We start from the raw sequence: 25,901 nt of genomic DNA on the forward strand, positions 1-25,901 counted from the left end.
ACTAATTCCCAATTGGAAAATGTAAACAAAACTAAAAGATTGTGATATTTTTATATTCAATCTGAGCATTGTGAATCTTGTTTCCTAAATGTAGTGAGTTTGTTCTGTTTTGTTGCAGCCTTCGCGTGCTATAATTGATAGAGGTTATAAATCAGGTTTAAAGTATGAAGTAATGCAGGGGTTCTTCGGTATTCAAAGCATATTTACCTTAAAATCAATCTAACACAGGATTTAAAGTTCAGCAGCTTCTGAAGTTCTGCAAAAATCAAGCGGGCGCCATTTTAGGATTTGCGCTCAACACCGAATGTACGTACAATATGCAGATGTCAAAATGAACTTAGGCACCTACGTGAATTTCACGTAAGTGCGATAGGTAACCTCAGTAACAACTATCGATTCACTATTTGATGGTTATGAATGGCTTAGTAATCTTTATGTTAGTCAGGTGAAGTAGAGGCAACATGAATTTGGAATGATCTACGTGATTTTTCACGTAGCAATGACGTTTGGGTTTTTTTTTTGAGTGTACATACATGTTGTAGGCCGAAGTAGGCCGTCATTGAAATTTGTACGCGTTGTTGATCATTGTTGCTAATTCATCTCACGATTTCGAATCAAAGAAAATCAGTTGGTTTTGCACTGACACAGCTGAAAAAGTATCAGCATACTTTATGCATGTTGGCGCGTACAGTGATACATTTTCAAGTCAATATAAACTATCAAGATTGAGTTTTATCACTTTGAAATGCAAGCTGAAAAGTCATCATTGATGCCAAAACGAATGACGGGCTACTTAGCCTTAATGCAATGTTGCTGAACAGCGATCGGAAACGCGAGGCACGATGAATTTTCGTAGGGATCAAAACAGAATCTGCGAATAAACACAAACAGCCGTTCGGGCGCTTAATTCGTTCGTGTTTCATTTTCGGATCGCTATTTCTCCCTATCATCGGGTGATTTTCCATCGCTCGGTAATGTGAATGGTGTGATCCACGCTGCCTGCTCTTCGCGAAGAGCAGGAACATACTCACTTCGATCATCTTCATGTAGGCTCGTAGCAAGCTGGTACGCCATGAAAGGCGTGTTTGTCATGCTTGTCGTTTAGTGGTTTATTAATTTGTAAAAGAAAATTGATTTGCATGTATCTACATTGGTTTATTAAATGGTAGAAAACCTGCAATCGAAATCTTCCAGACCTCTCATGTTTTTTTCAACAACACTTGGGTAAATTTAATTTAACTCAACAACAAAATAACAAAAGCATTTTTTGTTTTTATAGTTTGATGCTATACGTTTAAATCTCACTAACAATAAGAATCAAAATCAGTACATTTCACGATTCGTATACAAGCCATCGATTTTATGTTGAAACTTTAATCGTTCATTTCGGCACATTTTCCTTAAGTGGTGCATATTACCCCAGGAACCCCTACTATAATTGAACAATAACATTTGATCAAAAGCCCTTACGTATGCAACGTATTTGCAAGTATGATTGCGCATGGGTACGAATAATGAAAATGGATGGCTGTTTCTAATATTTGATAGAAAACCTGTTTGTCTATCAGGTAATGACTAATAAACACAAACAGCGCCCAATAATGTACTTCATAGCTAAAATGCTTCCTTCCTTAGACGGCACGTTATGATCCAGTTACCCTATACCTCGATCCGCGGTGTTTTTTTTTTTGATAAAATATTTCGCCATAAAACAGTACTTGTTTTAAAAAAAACTTACAACATTTGCATTTTTGAATGAAATTTTTAAGCAATATCAACGTTACTCCAGATTACGGTATTAAAAAAAGTTCAGTGACTTTAGGGCTTCATCCCATGTAGAATACAAATCGCAGTAGACAATCTGGTCAAAAACGCTTAGAACTAGATAAAACCTTATTTTTAATATCACTATATTGTATTCGTTTGCCATGTTGCATGCTCGGGTTTCCGGTTTGATTACTTTTTCCGGATTTTAGAAAAACCGTCATATGGATTATAAAACAGAATTGATATCGAACTCCAAAATGTAATAACAAAAACATCAAATTGTTATATTGGAAGTTCAATCGAATTACTCTGATAATCGAATCGTTCTCCTTTCAACTGATAAGAAACGTAATAAGTTAAAAAGTGGTGGCCGTTGGAAAAACTCGGCATACCTTCGCAATGGTGGCATGGGTTCGCGTGATGAGACAGGTGAGGCCGTTTTCGCGAACGAAACCTTCCGAATAGCAAATGATACATTGCGTTGCACGGATCCGCCACCACCTCACAGTTCTTCTAGATTATTCAGCATATAGTGTTTTGTATTACTCTTTTTATTTATTTATTCACTACGTGAAACATTTCTCACCACCACTTTTTCGTTTTCAAATATCAACAAGCTGGTTTCTAGGATTCAACAGGTGTTTGTATTGTCCTAAAGACTAACTAGATAGCTGTATGTTCTATCAATTCGATTGAGATTGGAATTCCAATCAAAAATACTTAATATATAACCACTTAGGTTATAATTTCATCTCTTTAATTATAATGTTATAATTATTGAATTATGATATTTATTAGGTTGTTCCTAATAATTATAAATTCTTAAATTCAAAGCCGTGCATTAAGTGCCAAAAACCACTAAGCATACCACCTACCACATCCTTACCTGATCATATAGGCCCAAAGCTTTATTGAAGTTCCGAACCTGGAACAAATGTGAGGAAAAATTGAAGCGACAGTTTAGAACAAAGCCCCATTTTATCCACCGTACTAAAAGCTTTCCTACCTTCATGTATTTGAGTGCTTCATCGCGAAGGTTTTTGCACGCCACCTCGATTTCATCCACCACAGGCTTGGAGCTTTTGGGGCGCTTTTTTGCTGGTTTGCTCATGGTTTTCTTTTGATTCCGCTGCAAATGAGGAAAAAGTGACGAAAATAGATCATTATTTTTTTGAGGTGGGAAAGTGCAATCGAGTACTAGGGTAATTTGCCTATTATTGCGGTATTCCCTATTATCACGGTATAAGAATTAAACCCTCATTATTGATGGTTGTGAAAGCTTATAATATTCCCAAGCTGAAACAAACGAATGGTTTCAAAATGTCGCGATGAGAGGGATTCCAATAAATTGGTCAGATGAAGTTAAGTATCTAGGGCTCATGCTAGATAAGAATTTAACTTTCAAAAATCACATTGACGGCATTCAAGCCAAATGTAATAAATATGTAAAATGTCTCTATCCCCTTATTAATAGAAAATCAAAACTTTGTCTTAAAAACAAGCTTTTGATATTCAAACAAATTTTCAGGCCAGCCATGTTGTATGCTGTACCAATATGGACTAGCTGTTGTAATACCAGGAAGAAAGCTCTGCAGAGAATTCAAAATAAAATTTTGAAAATGATTCTGAGGCTTCCTCCCTGGTATAGTACCAATGAGTTACATAGAATATCCAATGTTGAAACATTGGAACAAATGTCAAATAAAATAATTAATAATTTCAGGCAAAAATAGTTACAATCTTCTATTGCCACGATTAATACGTTATATGTTTAGGTTAAGCTAGGGTTAGGTTAAGTATATTCAAAGCGTTTTTTTTCGCTTATAAGCAGGTGAAATAAACTCACCTGTAAAAAATCTGAACTGCTACGGCAAATGAAATGTAATATGTTGTTAACAAAATGTTAATAAAATCTTAAATTCGTTTTACGAAATTAGGATGATAGTGTTGTCTAATAACGCAAAACACCTAGATATAAGAAATGAATGTAATGTTTGGAATGATACTAATAAAGAAATTGAAAAAAAAAATGGTTTCAAAATTAAACAATTCTGATCGGTAGAAGAACAATTTCAAACCCCCTGTATCAAGAAGAGCCTATATTTTAAACCGGTCCGTCTATCTGATGAGTGTAGTTAATTGATAGATGTTGAATTTTAAAGAAAACTTCTATGTTTTTGAGAATAAGCATATGCCGCAATAATAAGACAATGAAATTAGTTTGTTGCCTATTATTGCGGTATCTGTAAATAAAATTCAAAAATTCGAAATTTCAATGGTGATTTTAAATGTTATTGCTAGACACATTTTTATATTTTACTAGGATACTATTCTGTGACATTATTTTGTGTCATTTATACATTTATTCATTCAAACAAAATATTTATGTTTATCTTTACACTGTAGTTTCTCTTATTTACAATATTTCGAATAAACACACACACTCAAACAGAGTATGCTAGTTCGGTAAATAAAATTACCGAATAAATCAGTAATTCACAATTTTACCGATGCTACGGTAATCAAGCAGTTTTTGACAGCGCGCCTAAATCAAAATTACCGAACTACGGTGAACTGTTGATGATCTGTCAAAAAATGTACCGAAAAATCTGTAAATCATTAGAATTACCGAAAACGGTAATACATTTTACTGAAGTTCGGTAAACGAACTATTAGATTACCGATATCAGTAATCTGGCTGAATGACAGCGTCAGCTCAATATTTTTATTACCCCGCTGCAACGAAACTATTTGTGGTGTGTCTGTAAACGGTTTTTTCTGCATCTGACGAATTTTTCGGACACTATGATTATAAGGGTGAGTTCAAAGTACCTACTGTAAGTTTTATGAACTAATATAATTAAGTATTTGCAGTCCGGCCATCAACATCCGCTGCTCTCTTTCGTTGTTCCCGGCGCTATTTACTCTATGTGGAAACTGGCATCGCACCCGACCAGACATCTGTTATACCCTGAGGGCGATGACATATTGCAGGAGTAGAGAAGGGATAAAAGGAGAGAAGAGAAAAGAGTCAAAGCTCTCTCAATGCAAACTATATGGAAAACGCGCTTACCTGGTATACTGAAGGCGAAGCAAAGAGGTTCAAAGAGATCTGTGGAAATCATTTGCTGCTTCGACGCGCAAGAACGCTAGTGAACGCTAGAGAAATATGATATGACTGCGCTCGTTTTTGGCGTAAATGGAGCACGAATCAGAACGTTTGCTAGTAAATTAAATCCACAAATAGGGAATTTTATAATTAGGGTAGGTGTACCAGTTATGGCCATAGTGGTTCCCTATTTCGCCATACGTGATATCTTGTATGCTTTTACATTTTGAAAAATCTTTTGTGTTTTAGCAGTAAAATTAAGGATAAATCTTGATGTTAAAACATTCAAAAAGATTAAAAATGTAAAAGTTATCCAAATTTTGCATATGGCCAAATAGGGAATCACTATGGCCATAACTGGTACACTTTCCCTAAATGAATTAAGTTTAGTAACTTATCATAATTACAACTGATTTATTGATAAACTGTTACCGTGATAAATCAAAATCCGGACAGGACCAATATCCGGACACTCTGGTGAAATTCAATCATTTCAATGTTAAATATCCTTCCTAGTGTGAGAATATTATTCCTACTATTAATGTTAACTATTGTAGACCATTGTAACATGAATTGACATCAAGTTAGCCTTGTAAAACATAATTAAAGACAAAAACAAAAGTCGGTTCCGCTAGGACGCGTTTGCTTTAAAATTAACGATAACCAAAGAAATTCTACTCAATGCGCCATCGCGTTTCGGCGATTCATCACGCGTTTGTTACGTGCTTATCATATGTGATTCATGTTCTGTAGTGATTTGTTTGTATTTAGTTCTCGGTAAAGTCAATAGTTTCGAAGAAATTTATGAAATGCATGTAATTCTTTGCCAGAAGACGACTGTCCGGATACTTATATGTGTGGTTTCGAATCCTGACACAGTGTGTTAGCATACAATTTTTCAAAGTTCAAAAAGAAATACAACATCATAATTGTTCGAAAACCTGGAAAACTCGTTGAATGTTGAACCGTTGTGATTTTAAATAGTATTAACTGAAAATGTTTGTAAATTATGTGTAATTATTGGGGGAACGATGCACATATCACAAGTATTTTTTGAAGACTTCAAAACCTACGTTTTATGATGTTTCTGTATAATCCAACAGAGGAACAACATTAATTTTACAAATCCATGAATCTTTGTATCGTGATATCAAGGTATGTTTAATGGTTTTTTTTTTTTTTTAAAGAACTACTGCGATTTTTTGAATGTCCGGAATTTGATGCACCGATGTCCGGATTTTGATTCATGTGTCCGGATTTATGGACACGACATGATGCAGAATTAACTCAATTTTCATTCAATTCATTGTAAATTTGTTGAAAATTATCAAGTTCTAACCTAAAAGCTATCATCTCAAAATAATAGAGTAAAGTGGGGCAAAAGTTCGAGTGGGGTAAGAGTTTCTTTTTGAGATTTCTAGCTCAATTCAAAACAAATCTTATAAATGTCAAGGTGGTTCGAATGCTATTCAAGTAAGAGACTTTCACTCCAAATATCATAAAAATCGATTGAGATTTGGAAAAGTTATGGCAATTTGTTGTTTTTCGACGTGAATATTGTAATTTTTGGTCAAACTTTCGTTGCATGGAACCAATTGAAGATAAAATCTTTTCCAATATTTTATGTAAGGGCGTTTCTAGGCCTATCATAAGGTTGCTTTGAGGTGTATTAGTTTTTGCATAATTGCTTGAAAACAATTTTTGGTCTTTAGTGGTGCAAAAGTTCGAATCAGCGGGGCAAAAGTTCGACCCATGTATAAAATCACGGAAAAATTTGCAAATTGCCTAAAATCCACATATTATCTTCAAATTGAGTTAAATTTGTGTGATCGTGTGAAAAATGTCACCAAAATTTTACATTTCCACTTTGTTTTGCGAAAAACTGCTATTTTTGAGTATATTACAATTAACGCGGTTTTGGCCAATTTTTGATGAAAATTTAGTGTGTACTTTTCGGCAAACTTAAGTTTACGGCTGGTGTAAAGTATGCCTGTCATAAAAGGATCGAAATTTTGTGTTTTGGCCAGCTAACTTTTGCCCCATACTAGATTCGAACTCTTGCCCCACCGGTGGGGCAAAAGTTCGAATAAGACAATCAATTTTGAAACTGTTATAACTAAAAATGGGTAAATATTTTGACACAAGTTTGTTCAGCAAAATTATAGCCAATATGTTGAAGGTTCACTGTATGGTATTTATTTTGTTTTAACTGCTATTGTTTTCCTGGAAACTTTGATTATACCACTAAGGTCGAACTTTTGCCCCACCTTACTCTACATAATAAAATAACGATTAACCAATCGTATGCAAGCATTTGAATATGTGTATCATCTTAGGTGTCCGGGTTTTGATGCATCACAGTAATCAGTATTTTTGTTTTCTATATTATTTTATTGCTTTCTCCAGTTGATAACTACTTCAAAACATATTTTATCATTAAATGTGGTGGAAGAATCCCTACTTGGTATTGTTGGCGAAAATGAAAAACTGTTTTCGATCGAAATGGCATTTGAATATAAACAAGAACAGGGGTGACTAATATTTTGCTTGTTCAGCACTAATCTCTCTTTTAAATATCTAGATTTTTCAACAATCTTATTACAATCATGAATAATTATAATTCGTCAATCATCTATTCCTTATTTCTATTTGTCTTGTTTCCTGTATACATTTTCCTCATAAATCGAGATAAAAAGATGTCGAAGAATATGATCAGTTGATCATGTAAGCTCAGGCTTTGATTTAAACTTTCATCAGTTTGAACATTCACTCTTGTATAATTTTCAGAGTACTCTTGGTTTTGTGTGACTCCATTTTGCTGATTTGAAGAGCAGATTGTTCACTGTTAGATGATTTGACAGCAAATAAACAGAAATACAGAATGATAATACTGACATCTAAATTTGAAAAAAAAAAAATATTCAGATGGATTTTCCATCGAAAATTGAAATTCAAGGTAAAAGCAATATTCTCCGTCCCAACCTCACCTCCCAAATAATCTATCCAGCCCAATGTGAAACAAAACAACGCCATTATGGGTTCCGGGCAATTCGATCGAATAAGTAACTGTTTGTAAAACGCCTCAAAAAACAGGAAATCTTCCTAGAGTTCTTGATTACGATTCAATATCAAGCACCAGTTCAATAAAATCTTGTGAAATATCTAGATATTTTGTGCAACACTATGGCTTACGTAAAACAAACTTGCTCCTTGTGGATCACTTGTCAATGCGGTATATAAAAAATCGACAAGGCATGTTTGATAAAATCTCAAACTATATTACTTAGTACAGACAGAAAGCGAGGATGTGAAAGAGGAGCGTACGCGTTGAAGGTCTCTCCATGCATGTTGTATGAAAATCGCGCTTACCTGGCATACTGAAGCGATGCGAAGAGGGATGGAAAGTGTGGTCAAGCGTGAAAGCAGTTCGTGTGGTGCTTTGACGCGCGAAAACGCTTGAAGATAATTTGAACTATTATTGGCAGCACTAATATTGCGAGTGAATTTCGAACAGATGAAAACAGTTGGGAGTAAACTAAATTAACAAACACAAAAAAAAAGTTCTTTTTTATATTTGAAAAAAAAAATGTGTGCTTTGTACCACTGAACTGATCTTATACAATAAAATTCCCCAACTCAAAATTATCACTTGGCCATTCCGTAGGAAAAACAAAGAAAACCACAATGTTCCTTGACTTATAAATAAGAGGGTCGATTTGTTATCAATCATTAAAACCATAACTTTTACTTTAATAAAGCGGGAAATTGCTCTCAAATTTGATCGATTATTACCCGTTCAGAAAATCAATATTTACTTAAAAATTAACTGCAATTGGAACCATTCGTGATCTTGTTTATAATATCGATGATTCAAGCTTAGAAAAGATTCCCATAAAACATTTACAGTACTCGTAGAAAAGGTATGCAATTAACATACTATTTCATTCCATAGATACAAACATGATATTATATCTATAACTAGTGTATTGTTTAAACTTCCAGTCGTTGCGCGGTTCACCACCGTCAAAACCACCACACTGCTGTTGAGGACGAAAAGCGAGTTTTTTTTTTTCAAAAGTGTTGTACAAAATACAACATCGCGACGACTGAAGTGTTAAGTGAATTTAAAGAAATTATTCGTTCATAACAGCAGAAGTTTAATAATTTAATTTTGATTGGAAAAAGGCATTCAATTTCAAAATTCTCGAAAATTATAACTTTTTTTGAAAAAATATTCGGTAGGCTTGATAGATATCATTTTTATAATTTCTTTATAAGTATCATTTCAAACATTACATTCATTTCTTCTGTGTGTTCTGTGTTATTAGACAACACTATCATCCTTACTTGGTAAAACAAATTTAAGATTTTAATAACATTTTATTAACAACATATTACATTTCATTTGCCGTAGCAGTTCAGATTTTAACAGGTGAGTTGATTTCACCTGCTTATAGAAGAAAAAAAAACACGTTTTCAATTTACTTAACTTAACTTAACCTTAATATATAACGCATTAATCGTAACAATAGAAGATTGTAACTTTTTTGCCTGAAATTATTAATTATTCTATTTGACATTTGTTCCAATATTTCAACACTGGATATTTTATGTAACTCATTAGTACTATATGTACAAGGGAGGAAGCTTCAGAATCATTTTCAAAATTTTATTTTGAATTCTCTGAAGAGCTTTTTTCCTGGTTACAATTACAACAGCTAGTCCATATTGGTACAGCATACAACATGGTTGGCCTAAAAATTTGTTTGCATATCAAAAGCTTGTTCTTAAGACAAAGTTTTGATTTTCTATTAATAATGGGATAGAGACATTTTACATATTTGTTACATTTGACTTGAATGCACTCAATGTGATTTTTGAAAGTTAAATTCTTATCTAGCATGAGCCCTAGATACTTACCTTCATCTGACCAATTTATTGGAACCCCTCTCATCGTGACAACATGTCTACTTGAAGGTTTCAAATAAAGAGCTTTTGGTTTATGTGGGAATATTATTAGTTGAGTTTTGGAAGCATTAGGAGAAATTTTCCATTTTTGCAAGTATGAAAAAAAAATATCCAAACTTTTTTGCAATCGACTACAGATGACACGCAGGCTTCGTCTTTTGGCGGAGAGGCCTGTGTCATCCGCAAACAAAGATTTTTGACATCCCTGAGTTAACTCAGGTAAGTCAGATGTGAAAATATTGTATAATATTGGTCCCTAAATGCTGCTTTGGGGAACACCAGCTCTTACAGGAAGTCTTTCAGACCTGGAGTTCTGATAATTAACCTTAAGTGTACGATTTGACAGATAACTTTGAATTATTCTAACAATGTATGTTGGAAAATTAAAGTTTTTTTAATTTTACAATCAAGCCTTCAGTACCAAACACTGTCGAATGCTTTTTCTATATCTAGATAAGCAAGACCAGTAGAATAGCCTTCAGATTTGTTGGAATGAATCAAATTTGTTACACGTAAAAGTTGATGAGTGGTCGAATGTCCATGGTGGAATCCAAACTGTTCATTGGCAAAAAATGAATGTTCGTTGATGTGGGCCATCATTCTGTTCATGACTTTTTCAAAATGTTTACTGATGAAGGAAAGCAAACTGATTGGACGATAGCTAGAAGCTTCTGCAGGATTTGTGTTTTGTTTTTAAATTGGTACAACCCTAGCATTTTTTCATTTGTCAGGAAAATATGCTAATTGAAAACATTTGTTAAAAATATCAACTAAGAATGATAAGCTACTTTCGGGAATTTTCTTGATGAGGATGTAGAAAATTCCATCATCGCCAGGAGCTTTCATATTTTTGAATTTTTAAATAATAGTACTCATTTCTTCCAAATCAGTATCCCAGGAATGTTCCAAAACATTCTCTTGGTTGAGAATATTTTCGAAGTCTATTTTGAAGAACTTGATTTTCTATTGGACTAGTAAGTCCTTAATTAAAACTGCATAGCAAGTTTTTGAGCTTTTTCGCAATTAGTTAGTAGTAATTTGTTTTCTTATTCCAATGCCGGTATTGGCTTCTGAGGTTTTTTTTTTCAAAATTTTAGATAATTTCCAAAAGGGCTTGGAGCCAAGGTACAATTGAGAAATTTTATTTTTAAAAGTTTTTGTTTCTTAATTGAGAAAAACGTTTCTTGATTTCTTCCTGCAAATCCGGCCATATAATTTTCATAGCAGTATCGCGAGTGCGTTGAAATTGCCTTCTCCTCACGTTTTTTTAAGACGGTTCATCATCATAGTCTATAATCACGTATTCAAATTTTGGAACTGCAATGCTCCTGGCTTCAACAATGGAATTCGTTAAAGGTTCAAGAGCATTGTTTATATCAAGTTTTGTTCGAAAGAAATGTAAACAGATTAGAGTCAATTTATGTTCCATATATATACCAGTCGGCTTGATAGCTATCATCATTATACACAACCAGTACCATATATGTTTTGATTTATTTTTGTTCTCTTGAATTAATTAATTTAACTTTTTAGTAGTTGTTTTCATAATATGTGATAGTCACTATGTCACGAAAATCTATTCATTGGTTTTTTAATTAATGTAGTCAATCGTGTATTCAATCAGATTAACAACAACTTATTTATTCTGTTATATTTTTTCTAATTTTTATATTGTACAGTGCCCACACAGTTACGAATCACCCACAGTGACGGATCACTTTGGCGTTCAACATCGAATAACTTGCCTAAAACATAAACGTTGACGTAAAACATATTTTTCCCATGTTATACTATTTGCTTCTACCATTTTTAATGTTAAGCACAACATTCAACCGCTAAATAACGGTGTATTTGGCAAATGTTTAGTTGGTACCACACAGCTATCATTATATGGTCGTTTTCTGTAAGAAGTGCCGTCAGCATTCATAAGCTCCCACAGGTGGTAAAATTCAAATGTTATAGCATAAAACATGCTTGTTCGCTTCGATTAAGTATGAATTCATTATTGGAAAACATTTTTCTTGATTGTTGATTCTAAATACCAAATATTAGCACTTCTAACTAGTGATCCATAATATGGACCAGGAAATGATTGTTTACCACGGTTATGGATCACATCCAAAGAATGTAGATTTCTGCCATTTTAAGCACTGGATTCGACATTTTTAGACAAAAGCACTAAGGATAAAACTAATTAAACATCAAGGTTTGTCAATTTCGTTTTTTAGCAGACAAAAATGGGTGGAAAACTTGGTATGGAGCGAAAACAGTTCATGTCTCAGTTACTACAATGCAGTATCACAAAAAAGGGCATTTTACCCTTGTTTCCAGCACTAATACTGCTATTTTTTTTTGCAGTAATATGTGACACATTGTTAACTTTCGCCAAATCAAGCAAAACAGATGCATTGAGTGGAAAATCTCTTGATTTTGCGCACTGATCCGTAATATGTCACAATTTGATCCATAATATGAAAATTGATCCATAATATGGTTTTCAGAAACCGATACAATTTTTAATTTTTATGCAATCCTATGTAAATATTACATTCAAAACAGTTTACTATATGAAGATCCAATTTGAACCGATTCAATTCGTGCTTTTAAATTACGTTTACCATGTAGTTTTAATTTTATAGGTTGGACTCCACACTATTTGATCCATAACTGTGGGGTCATGGTATATACTCTGAATGATAGCCTATGATTGCTATTTCTGCTTGTTTCATCCAAGTTGTATCGGCCCTACATTGTAATTTCTAGCGGACTTGAGTGCGGATGATGACGAAAAATAAACATGCTTAGTGATTTAAATGGTTTTCTTCGCACGCCATCGCCATCCTGCTTGATGAGAAATGATTTTAACAAACTTGCTACATTCTACAGAGTCGCATTTACAGGCCTCTGTTGATGCGAATGGGACATGGGAAAGGAGAAGAAACAGAATAAAGCAGCCGTGCGCGCTCTCTCTCTCTCTGGTCGCAGGCAGCATGCTGTTGCCGAAGCACAAAATCAATGAAAACACGGAGCGCATTGAAACTCTTTCGAAACCTCTCCCAGTATGCCATACCATTTTTACCTCTTCTCTTCTCTTTTCGCCAACACTTCACTTCACTTCTCTTCTCTTTCAATATGTCATCGCCCTGAGAGAGAGGAGATAGCTCACTGGCAGATGGTATGTCTTCTTGCCTTCTTTGACCTCTTTCTTTTATTCTTCGGTTGTGCACAACGGTCAGATGAAAAAGGTTATGAATACAAAAAAATCAAAAGCAGTTTGCCAACACACAACTACATTTAGTTATTCAAATTTTGAAATGTGAAATCATCGAAAAACACCTAGAAATTTCAATTAAGTTTACTTGAATTTTAAAAGCTTTGCACGCTCTGCCCTCCGAATGTGCGGTTTTCCAGTGACAGTTGGTGACAGGTTCCCATGACTTTTGGGAACTCGCAATCAAAGCCAGCTGTCTCCTCTCTCTCAGGTTATACCTTATCAACATATTATGCTGGATCCGGGAACACAATCCTTATATGAAAAGAATTTGCTCACTAATAAAAAGGCCATCATCTAAATTTGACTTTGTTGTTCTTTTTGTCTGAAAATGGGGTTCTGAGGAACAAAAAATCGGTGCACCGTATTTACAGTTCTTCGGTGAACGTTTACCGACCACTCGGTTGTTTTGACAACTGAGCTCTAACATGAGAATTACCGAAAGGTCTGTAATTTATCCGTTTACCGAACCGGTTACCGACTGTTCAGCTGTTGAGATTTCGGTGAATGAATCACCGACTTCGGTGATTTGATCTAACTGTGCAATGTTTTAAAGAAAATTTACGAAAATCGATTGAAAATCGGTACGAAAAAGAGTTGAAAAACTAAGAAACAAAATGATTTCAGGGAAGCAATCTTTCATAATGGATCATTGAATGTAGTTTTTGCAAGTGTTCACCGCATCAAAACAAAGGCGCTACTGTATATGGGATTTAACATTGTGACAGCATTGCTGTTCTGTCAAACACACAAGGCTATGGTGGCGCTATCTATGCTTTCCATAGCGGCCGTTTTGGTTATTTTAATGATCCATTGTGGAGTTTAGTATTGTGGCAAGCAAACGGAGGCTCCACTAAGAGCACGACATTCTGCTTTGACGTTACTGGAAGAGTGCCGCCTCTATGATTTGCCATTCCTACTAGATCGTTTGTTCTGCGATCTGATGCTACCGATGCTACGTTCTAGGAGTCCTGTTAATAGGCTTTTGGTTGTCAACTATAATAAGAGGGTTGGAAGCTAACATATTTGACAATGTGCATTCACTGTCACATAAAAATTGCATTGGATTGGTGAAAGTTAGTGGGTAAACTACATAAAAGGCTTTAAAATTGTAGAGTATTGTTAAGTCAACAAATTTATTTCTCATCTAGCGCCTAGTGGTCTCACATGGAAGATCCTTGTCTATTTATATTAGAATTATCCAACTACCGTGTACCCCCGTTAATTTGAACGGTACCTCATGCAAACCATCGGGGTTCATTTTTAATTTGAACATCTAGTCACCTTAGAAACGTGTTTCTGGTTAGCTCTTTCACTGTTTTGTTTTGGACTCTAACCACTCGGCTAAGGAAGGAAGTTGCACATTTATCTAATCAGTGCTGTAAAAATAGAGTTCTAACGAGTAGCTTACAACATGTATGGTAATTTCGTAAAGGGCAACTTGAGGGTTTTTTTTATTATCAAAAAGTTTCAAAAATCTGACCTGTTAATTTTTGGCACTGTGTGGGATTCACTTGCGTGCCTATCCACTAAAACCTAGTCCTCACTGCCGGCGGTAGCCTGGATCCCCCCGGATTCCACTAGATGCGACTTCGTCGGGGGGGCTGTGCATCTGCACTTCTTTTACGTTCTTGACGTTTTCCCGCTCTGTGCTCTTGCACTCTGCACAGTCTGCCAGTGGTTTGCTCTTGCATGTTAAGCAGACTGCCGTTCCATCTTCTTCCGCGTTTCTGTTTCCTTTCATCGTTCATCTCTTCTCGCTTCCTTCTCCTTCTGACTTCCCCCTGCGTCGGAGGTTGCAACCAGTACCGGTTGGGGAGACGTCCGCACTGATGGTGCCCCGACTACCGGCGGCCATGGCGGCTATCGCAGGGGAGATCTTCGCTGCTCTTCCCGCCAGTTTCTCTGCAAGATAGATGTTATCTCCACCACCATTTTTTCCACCAGATTCCAAAGGTTAGCATCGCCTATCATTTTGCTTACCATTATGTCTGCATTAAAGTCCTGTCCAAAAGCAGCCACCGCCGCGCTTCGTTCCATGTTGAACCTCGGGCAGTCGAAATCAACATGTTCCGGCGTTTCCTCTCTTTCACTACACACAGGACAGAACGGTGACGGCGCATGGCCGAACCGATGTAAATACTGTTTGAAGCAACCGTGACCTGACAGGAACTGCGTCAAGTGGAAGTTTACTTCGCCATGCTTCCTGTTTACCCAGGTCGACACATCTGGGATGAGTCTGTGGGTCCATCTACCTTTCTCAGAGGCATCCCATTCTTGCTGCCACTTGCCCAGCGAGCCGATCCTCGCCAATTTCCTCACCTGTCTAGTGCCTCTCCGCTGATAACACTCGATGTCTTCTCCCAGGGTGATGCATCGGAGTCATCCCGGTGATCACAAATACCGCTTCCGACGATATTGTTCTGTATGCGCTTGCTACTCTCATAGCCATGAGCCGGAACGTGCTGTTGAGCTTGTCCCGATTGCGCTTGGTTTGCAGTGCTGCACCCCAGGCCGGAACTCCGTATCTCAGTATCGACGATAATACGCTAGCCAGAAAACGTCTCCTACTGCTTTTCGGACCATGAGCGTTCGGCATGATCCTTGTAAGTCGTCCTTGCCGCCTTCTCAAATGCATAGTCGACGTGGCTGTTGAAATTTAGCCGATCGTTTATCATCACGCCCAGGTGTCTGAGTGACCGCTGTGATGCTATGACATGTCCCCCGACGGTAATCTCAGCGTGTTGAACCGCTTTGCGATTGCTGACTAGTAGCACCTCAGTTTTGTGGTGGGCTCCAGTTCTCAACCGTACCCATTGCTTCCGTGGTTAGCACTTTCACTTCTTCCAGCGTTTCGCCTATTACAATTAGGACGACGTCATCAGCGAAGCCGACGATCTCGACGCCCATGGGTCCACTTGAGGGTACCATGCCCACACAGTTACGGATCACCCACAGTAACGGATCACTTTGGCGTTCAACATCGGATAACTCGCTCAAAACATAAACGTAGACGTGAAACATATTTTTCCCATGTTATACTAGTTGTCTTCTACCATTTGTAATGTTAAGCACAACATTCAACCGCTCAATAACGGTGTATTTGACAAATCTCGAAAACTTATTCAAACAGACTCAAGTCAAAAAAGTATATAAACTTGCTTTATCGATTCTACGTGTTTCGCAGACGAAATTCTACACATTTTGCTCTAAACCAACTCGATTTTTCACTTTTAGAACGTTTACTTTCCGGATTTACAAAACGACGAAAGTAAGATTTTCAACTTTCGCTACCTAACCACTACTTTCGCCGCTCCGCTGTATGGAGAGACAAAGTGACTTAACCACGAATCGAAACAAAACACTACTTGAGTCGATTTTACACTGGTAGAAAAACGTCGAAAGTAACTGAATAAATCGGCTTATCATTTTGTAATAAAATTTTTGTGGGAAATAACAGGAACTCCCTAGTTTTTGAATGCGAGCTTATTGTATGCAAAATTTAAGCAATGTACACGGCGAAAAAATGTCAAATAGGTGATTCATTTTAAAACAGTTTTAGAAGACAGGTTGTGATTCTTCTGAATTAATTTTCTCAAAACCGTATGGAAGTTACTTACGTCGATTTGAAAAAGTAATCGAGAAATGTTTAGTTGGTACCACACAGCTACCATTATATGGTCATTTTCTGTAAGAAGTGCCGTCAGCATTCATAAGCTCCCACAGGTGGTAAAATTCAAATGTTATAGCATAAAACATGCTCGTTTGCTTCGATTTAGTATGAATTCATCTTTGGAAAACATTTTTCTTGATTGTTGATTCTAAATACCGAATATTGGCACTTCTAACTAGTGATCCATGTTTACCACGGTTATGGATCACTTCCAAAGAATCTAGATTTCTGCCATTTCAAGCATTAGATTCGACATTTTCAGATAATAGCACTAAAAATAAAACTCATAAAACATCAAGGTTTGTAAATTTCATTATTTAGCAGACAAAAATGGGTGGAAAACTTGATGTAGAGCGTAAACAGTCCATGTCTCAGTAACTACAATGCAGTATCACACAAAAAAGGGAATTTTACCCTTGTTTCCAGCTCTAACACTGCTATTTTTTGCAGTAATATGTGACACATTGTTAACTTTCGCCAAATCATGCAATTCAGATGCATTGAGTTGAAAATCTCTTGATTTTGCACACTGATCCGTAATATGTCACAATTTGATCCATAATATGAAAATTGATCCATAATATGGTTTTCAGAAACCGATAATGTTTTTAATTTTTATGCGATCCTATGTACATTAGGGCGGTTCAAAATTTAAAAATGTTTGAAAATCCAATCTCCCATATGCTTCTTACCATCCTTACCATAAAAATAGTGTTCTGTGAAATTTTCAGCTTTCTATGTGGTAATTTAAAGGTGGCCCAAAGACAATATAGGTTTGTATGGAAATTACTATGGAGAAATTTTGAGATATGTTCCAAACACGGTAGTTCTGTAATATTAATACAAACTTATTATCCCATATTGAAAACTCATTTTTCAAACCATAATGAAGAAATTCGCTGCAGAGAGAAATTCAATCCGAAGGATAGCAGAAGAGATATCCATGAGTTTGTTTGCTATTATTTAGCTTAATATGGGATTATAGCCCTGCAAACATGTACAAAAATCCCAAACAAAATTAACTCAAAAAAGATTTGTTTCTTCAGCAACATCCTTCATTAAGGTTTGAAGAATGAGTTTTTAATATGGGATGATAAGTTTCTACTTACATTACAGTACTAGAGTGTTTGGTACATTTCTCTAAATTTCTCCATAGTAATTTCCATATAAACCTATATTGTCATTGGGCCACCTTTAAATCACCACCTAGAAAGCTGAAAATTTCACAGAACACTATTTTTATGGTAAGGATGATAAGGAGCATATGGGAGATTGGATTTTGAAACATTTTTAAAATTTGAATTGCCCTAATGTACATATTACACTCAAAACAGTTTACTAACCGAAGTTCCAATTTGAAACGATTCAATTCATGCTTTTAAATTACAATTTTTCGTTTTCCATGTCGTTTTATTGAATTTTATAGGTTGGACACCACACTATTTGATCCATAACTGTGGGGTCATGGTATAAGCATAAGCATAAGCATAGATGATCGTACAATTCGTAGTTGCTACTCCGTGATTGACCAGAACAATCGAAGTTGCACAGAGATTTAATGAATGTGGCTTGGGATTAGTCTACCATTCCTCATTGTGCACAAATAGAGAGCACACATTTTAAAAGTCAATTACGGCGCTGGTCACGTCCTTACGGTCATCGGGAAGGGAAGGAATGGTAGTTCGACAACCGTTGTTACTAGAGACCGAGTATACCTCTGCATCTCCACAGTTGTCATGGAAAGGATATTGGGTTAGTGGGAAAAGGTAGAGATCTGGGAGTCTACAATGTTTGGTGATGCGATCCATGATGTAATCACGCCTAACCGGATTCGCGAAACAATTCGATAATCGCATTGTACGCCGAACAAGTGGTCGTCACCCGCCCACGCAAAAGCAAGCGACGCGATCATTAGATCGAACACTACTAACGATCCGCGGTGCTTTTTTATTTCACTGATCGAATGATGCGCGACAAGTTTGATCCTGCCCTCATCGCACGCTCCCGCAGGAGCAAGCGTCAAGGTCGAAGGATCAAACACTAGGGCATTTTTTTAAATGATCGGACTGGTTTGGGCCGGAGGTTCTCCGATTTGTATGAAATTTTCACCAAAGGTAGAGCTCGTGGATACATGACCAAAAGTGAAGTTCAAAAAAATTAAAAAAATATTTCCCCGTAAAACTCTAGATAAATTTTCACGATTTCCCTATATAACTCAAACTTTAAAAATTCATATCTCCTGAACTATGCATCGTAGAACGAAAGTCTTTTAGTGAAAACGAAAGAAAATTTTCTCAACAGCTAATTGAAAATATTAAAATAAAAACATTTCCCGGAAAATTTCTCACCATGGAGAAAATTGTCGGAAAAATAGTGAAACAACTATCGTCGGTATCATGAAGAAAAATCGATAAAATATGTTTTGTTTCATCAATCCATACTCTAACTTTCGTCCATAGACGCCAAAGGGGTATCTTTTACCGTTTAGGCCACAGAACTGAAAAACCAATGACCACCCGCACGCTTCCCATAGGAAAATGTCTTCTATTGTGGGCCTCATAACCGTGCGCTAACGGTGGTACTATTTTACACGCATTTTAAGTGTAGCGCAGTAAACAATCCTTTCCTTTCCAGTCAGAAGCAGCTTTTCGTCAATTGGAGCATTCTCCATTGGTCTGTTGGGTGTTTTGTGTTTTATGTTTTTCCTTTCGTTTTCACTAAAAGACTTTCGTTCTACAATGCATAGTTCAGGAGATATGAATTTTTAAAGTTTAAGGTATATATATATTTTTTGAATTTCACTTTTGGTCATGTATCCACGAGCTCTACCTCTGGTGAAAATTTCATACAAATCGGAGATCCTTCGGCCAAATTGTCCGATAATAATAAAAAAATCCCCACTACTAACGGATCACGCACTTTTCACTTCTTTGCTATCGACGCGAGACATGTTTGATCCTGCTCTCATTGCCCAAGCGTGAAGGTCGAAGGATCCAACACTACTCTTTTCGTAAAAGGCCACTTGAGGGTTTCCATAGAAACTCATTTTATATCGAAAAGTTGCTTCTTCGAGAGTTGAACTGCAGAAATTGAGTTTATCTTTAAAATCATGATTTATGACCTGAAAACTAATCCATATAAAATTAAATTAACTGTCACGCTGCTGTGAGAAAAAAAACCCCGCAGACGACGGTGACCCCAAAACAGCGTTACACGGACTTTTCAAAAAATCATAACTTCACAAATATTTGTCCAAATGCTGAAAATTTTTCACTAATAAAAACATTGTGGTCAAACGCTTATAGAAAAATAATACACATGGTCGTAGCAAGGTAGACGGTCTGTGAGGGGCTGAGCAAAGATGGTCAAACTCAGAAAAAACAGCGTTACAATGGTTCAGAGCTCATATCTCAGCCATCAGACAACAACATTATAATTTTATTTTACCGTTGGAAACATTCAAGACCAGCATTGCAGGGAAAAATAGCAAACATAGCCGTAGCAAGGCAAATAGAGAATGGGGGGCTCCTATTTGGAAAGTTTACCAAATCTATGAAAAAATATTTCAGTGCCGCTATGCTATGATTTTGTTTCAGAAATCGACACTTGTAGTGCAGATCTTCAAATGAAAAATACTTAACAGGGTCGTAGCGTGGAAAAACAGGAATAAGGGGATGCCATTTAAAAAATGTCCAAAAACTTTAAAAAATCATAAGTTTATAATGAGCAAACCGATTTTCGGTTTTCTTTCACCATTTAAATGCCTACAGTTGTGTCTTTCAGAGAAAAAAAAAATATTACACATAGACGTAGCAAGATATAAGGTTTTTAAGGAGTATCCCCTATTTAATTGTCCAGTTTGCCTGTAAATTGAAATTCATAGCTATGACATATAGTTGTTTCTGCATATCGTTGATTGTCGAAATGAACTTGAAAAATTTTAATGAAGATATATATTTTTGAAAACATTTTAAATTTATTTTACCTAAAATATAACGGAAAAACTTTTTTCTAACTTGATTGCCTGTAGCTCAAAATAAAAAGCAATTACATGTACGTTTTTCACAATTAAACTAATTGCACAAGTCAAGTGAAGATGTTTGAATAAGAGAAGAAACTTCTGATTACACTCAAAATTTATTTTACCAAAGAAACTGCTAAAAACTCAATTTCATGAGTATGTCTGCCTGTAGATCGAAATCCAAAGCAATGGCATATAGTTTTCTCGACATGAACTTGCTTGTGGAAGCTAAGTAAACATTTTTGAGTAGAAATAGACATTTTCTGATAACATTTCAAATTTGTTTAACCTAAGAATCTACGAGAAACCCTATTGCATGAGCTTGTTTACCTGTAAATCTGAATTCAAAGAGATGGGTCATAGCTTTTTCGGAAAACAATGTAATAGATAATTTATAGAAGTTAGGTTAGCATGTTTTAGTAGAAATAGATACTCCTAAATACACTAAAAATGTATTTTACCCAAGAAACTTCGTGAAACCCTGTTAACTGAATATATACGATTGTAAATAAAAATTCAAATCGGTAGTTTTTATGTTTTCCAACATAAGATTGATTTTAGAAGTCAAAATTTATTTTACCCAAAAAACTACGCAAAACCAAATTCAATAGATACAGTACTGACCCGATTTTGTCAGCCCCCGATTATGTCTGCCTCCGATTTTGTCTACCCCCGATTTTGTCAGCTTTTTGACCCGATTTTGTCAGCCTATTTTAAATTTGTCAAAAAATTGTTATCGTCATGTTTTACCACGTTTACATTAAAATTGATGATGATGTTTGATGTCATGCACGTATGGGCGTAGCCAGAGGGGACAATGGCAATGCCTTTTATCAAGTGTTAAAAATCGAGTATAAGGGAGGGGGGAGCCCCAAACTGGCTTCGCCCATGTCCATCGCCCTCTTAAAAGTCCATATTACCATGTAACTCGCCAAAACTAATAAAAAAACAGGAGCAAAATAAAATGACCCGATTTTGTCAGGTTCCCCATTTTGTCAGCCTAAAATTCATCGAGGGGCTGACAAAATCGGGTCCTTACTGTATTTATGCTTGTAAAAAGTATTCAGAGCAATAATATTTCATTTTTTTCATCATCAAATTGATTGTAGAAGTGTAGTTACCATGTTTGAGTAGAAATAGACATTTCTGATTTCATTCCAAATTTATTTTGCCAAAGAAACTACGTAAAACCCTGTTTAATAAACATATACGCTTGTAAATTAAAATTCAAATCGGTAGTACATTGTTTTCAAACATAAAATTTATTTGAGAAGTCAAGTTAACATGTTTGAGGAGTAAAACTATTTTTGGATTACTCTTAAAATTTATTTTAACCAAAAAAAATACGTGAGACCTAGCCCAATACATAATTATGCTTATAAGAAACTATTAAAAGCAATAATGTTTGGTTTTTCAACACCAACTTGATTGTAGAAGTTAATCTATCATGTTTGAGAACTATTGGAAATTTTTCATTACACTCAAAATTTAGTTCACATAAGAATCTAAGTCAACCCAGTTATCATGATTCTGTTTTCATGTGAATCAAAATTTAAAGCGATGACATTTAATTTTTACGCTATGAATTTACTTAAAGAAGTTTTACTTACATATAATGTTTGATTACACTTAAAATTTATTATACTTTGAAAACTATGAAAAATATCATACTTCAAATTGTACTTCTCTAAACAAAATCTAAGGCGATGATATGTACTTTTTTGACAATCAATTGATTGTACAAGTCCAGTTAACATTAATTAGTGGAAATATAAATTTTTCATTACACTCAAAATTAGCAAGTTATTCAAGCAGTTTCTTAAGTAATATAAGAAACTGCTAAAAACCTAATTTCATGAGACTGTTTGCATGTGAATCGAAATCCAAAGCAATGACAAGTAGTTTTTTTTGGCATTAACTTGCTTATAAAAGTAAAGCGAACACGTCCAATTTATTTAGCCTAAGTAACTACGGGAAACTCAAAATTTATTTCACCTTAGTATCTAAGAATACCCCTCTATCAAAACCCTATTTACCTTTGAATAAAAATTCAAAACGAAAGCATTTATTTTTTTATGTTATAAACTTACTGATAGAAATTAGATTACTATATTTTAGTTAAAATCATAATTTTTGATTACACTCAAAATTTATAATACTTTAAAAACTATGAAAATCCCAAGTTAATGTTCAAAATCTGGGATTTTTTTTTGGTTCTTAGTCAAATAATTTTTAAGTGTAATTTCCTCGTTCTTGTTAACTAAACTGCAGTGAAGAAATTTATGTCGGAAAAAATTGATGTCATCTCTTTGAATTGTGCTTTACAGTCAAACAGGCTCGTGCAGCAGGGTTTTTCATATTTTCTTAGGTGAAATAAATTTTGAGTGTAACCAAAAATTTATAGAGAAACTTTAAAGTAGATGGAGTACCGTGTACCTTTTAATTCCGCTCCTAAATGCTTATCTTTGACAGATACGCGTATTTCGACTACCACTTGCAGTCTTCTTCAGTGTCAGTTACTCGTATCCACTGTGGATACGAGTAACTGACACTGAAGAAGACTGCAAGTGGTAGTCGAAATACGCGTATCTGTCAAAGATAAGCATTTAGGAGCGGAATTAAAAGGTACACGGTACTCCATCTACTTTAAAGTTTCTCTATTTGAGATTCTGCTCAGAGGATTCGAACATTCATTAAAGAGCAAAAATTTATATTTCCCATTTCACATATTATTTAACATGTTCTACAAAGTTTCTCAGGTAAAATAAAATTTGAGTATAAATAAAAATTTCTATTACATCTCAAACATGTTTACTTGACTTCGATCAACAATTTTATGTTTAAAAACATAACATACTATCTCTTTGAATTGTCATTTGAAGGCATATATGTTTATGAAGCAGGATTTTACGTAGTTTCTTGGGTAAAATACATTTTTAGTGTAATCAGAAATGTCAATTTCTACTCAAACATGTTAACCTAACTTCTATAGGCAAAATTATTTCGAAAAAGCTACGAGTTATCGCTTTGAATTTATATTTACAGGCAAACAAGCTCATTAAATAGGGTTTCTTGTAGTTACTTAGGCTAAATAAATTTGAAGTGTTATCAGAAAATGTATATTTCTTCTAAAATATGTTCACTTAACTTCTATCAGCAAGTTCATGTTGAAAAAATACTTGTCATTGCTTTGGATTCATTAAATTGAGTTTTAAGCAGTTTCTGTGGTAAAATAAATTTTGTGTGTAATCAGAAGCTTCTTTTCTTATTCAAACATCTTCACTTGATTCGTGCAATTGATTTAATGGTGAAAAAAGTACATGCCACTGCTTTGAATTTTAAGCTCCAGGTTAAAAAAGGGTTTTCTGCAGTTTTTTAGGTAAAATAAATTTTAAGTGTTTACAAAAATGTATATCTTCATTAAAATTTATCAAGTTCACAACGACATGGACAAAAATTACATTTCATAGCTATGAATTTTGATTTACAGGCAAACGGGACCAAGAAATAGGGAAAAAAAAATCTTATATCTTGCTACGACTATGTGTGATATTATTTTTCTCTGAAAGGCACAACTATATGCATCCAAATGGTGAAAGAAAATCGAAAATCGGTTTGCTCATTATAAAGTTTTTTTGAATTTTTGAAGTTTTTGGGCATTTTTTAATGGAAGCCCCTTATTACTGTTTTTCCTAGCTACGACCATGTTGAGTATTTTTCATTTGAAGATCTGCACTGGAAGTGTTTAATTCTGAAACAAAATCGAAAATTGATTGCATAGTGGCACTGAAATATTTTTTTATAGGTTCGGTAAACATTTAGATAGGAGCCCCTCATTCTTCATTTGCCTTGCTACGACTATGTTTGATATTTTTCCCTGCAATGCTGGTCTTGAATGTCTCCAGCGGTGAAATAAAATTATAATATTTTTGCCTGATGGCTGAGATTTGAGCTCTCAACCATTGTAACGCTGGTTTTTTAGGAAGACATATTTTCACACCCCCCTTAACCCGTATAGGCCTGAGTGAAAGCAAAAATTCTAAAACCCTCACCGCTCAGCGAATTCTTAATGGATTCAAATGATTTTTTGTCAGTATACTGGCACACAAATCTAGTTTCTAGAAGTGGGCAGAGGAACGCGGAAATATTCTTGTGGCCGGAGTTATTCCGGTGGATCACTGGGTCAGGTCGGGTGAGAAGGGTATTGTGCGTTTGTGCCCCTCAAGGTAGGAATATTTCAAGTCACTGATAATTTCCGGAATTGGCTATAATGTGGCCACTACATGACGGAATTTTACGAAAATTGCATCAGTGTAAACTTTTTGAGAAACGATTAAATTGGATAACTATGAGTTTTGCATTTGATTAATCCTATAAATGATCATTTTCGAGTCCCGGGACGCCTCAAACTTATGACAAAGTGGCCAATTTGTATCTGAACATCTGTGCCAAGATCACGGGAACGCATTTTAGTGCAAAATTATGTTTAATTTCAACTTTTCGAGAATTGAAACGGTTTAGTATCCAACAAATCTACAGTCGGTTCTTCCGGGCATTACGTCCGAATGGCCACATCCAGTATATTTTAAACGGTGCAAAACTCTTCATTTATAATGCTGAATATCAGATCTTAATGATTTATGCAAATTAAAATGATTGTCATTACAAATAAATAAAGGTATCTTGGCATATCCCAAAAAATAGCCCTTTTTTATCTGACTTGACCCAGTAACCCACCGGAATAACTCCGGCCACAGAAATATTTCCGAGTTTTCTAGCCACTTCTAGAAACTAGATATGTGGGCCAGTGAACTGACAAAAAAACATTTGAATCCGTTAAGAATTCGCTGAGCGGTGAGGGTTTCAGTATTTTTGCTTTCACTCAGGCCTATACGGGTTAAAACTCTTTGTTCCTTGCTACGACTATGTAGTATATTTTTATTTGTTGAAGAGTCATGCTTCATGACTGTGAAAGAAGATTTGAAATCGAATGACTAGTTTGAGAGTAATGGCTGTTTAAAAATCTGTGTAACGCTAATTTTTAACACCGTTTCGTGACAGTTAATTAACTCATAACGCGTTGTAAATACGG

At 35.2% G+C, this 25,901-nt stretch overlaps 1 protein-coding gene across 4 annotated transcripts in view; it reads right to left on the reverse strand.

The window, feature by feature from the left end:
• Nucleotides 1-25,901, reverse strand: part of LOC5571017 (tetratricopeptide repeat protein 25) — a 72,391-nt gene that overhangs the window by 21,191 nt on the left and 25,299 nt on the right. For 2 of the 4 annotated variants that reach the window (XM_021851127.1, XM_021851126.1), the window contains exons 2-3: nt 2,774-2,896; nt 2,654-2,692 (exon numbers count right to left, since the gene is read on the reverse strand). In XM_021851127.1, coding sequence (XP_021706819.1) covers nt 2,654-2,692; nt 2,774-2,878 — 144 coding nt within the window. In that variant the 5' untranslated portion in view covers nt 2,879-2,896. Of the gene's footprint in view, nt 1-2,653; nt 2,693-2,773; nt 2,897-4,599; nt 4,620-25,901 lie in introns of those variants that run through there. The other 2 variants (XM_021851128.1, XM_001653397.2) reach the window with 2 other exon arrangements.

The sequence above is a fragment of the Aedes aegypti genome, chromosome 3 (assembly GCF_002204515.2).
Source record: "Aedes aegypti strain LVP_AGWG chromosome 3, AaegL5.0 Primary Assembly, whole genome shotgun sequence".
Lineage (NCBI taxonomy): Eukaryota > Metazoa > Arthropoda > Insecta > Diptera > Culicidae > Aedes > Aedes aegypti.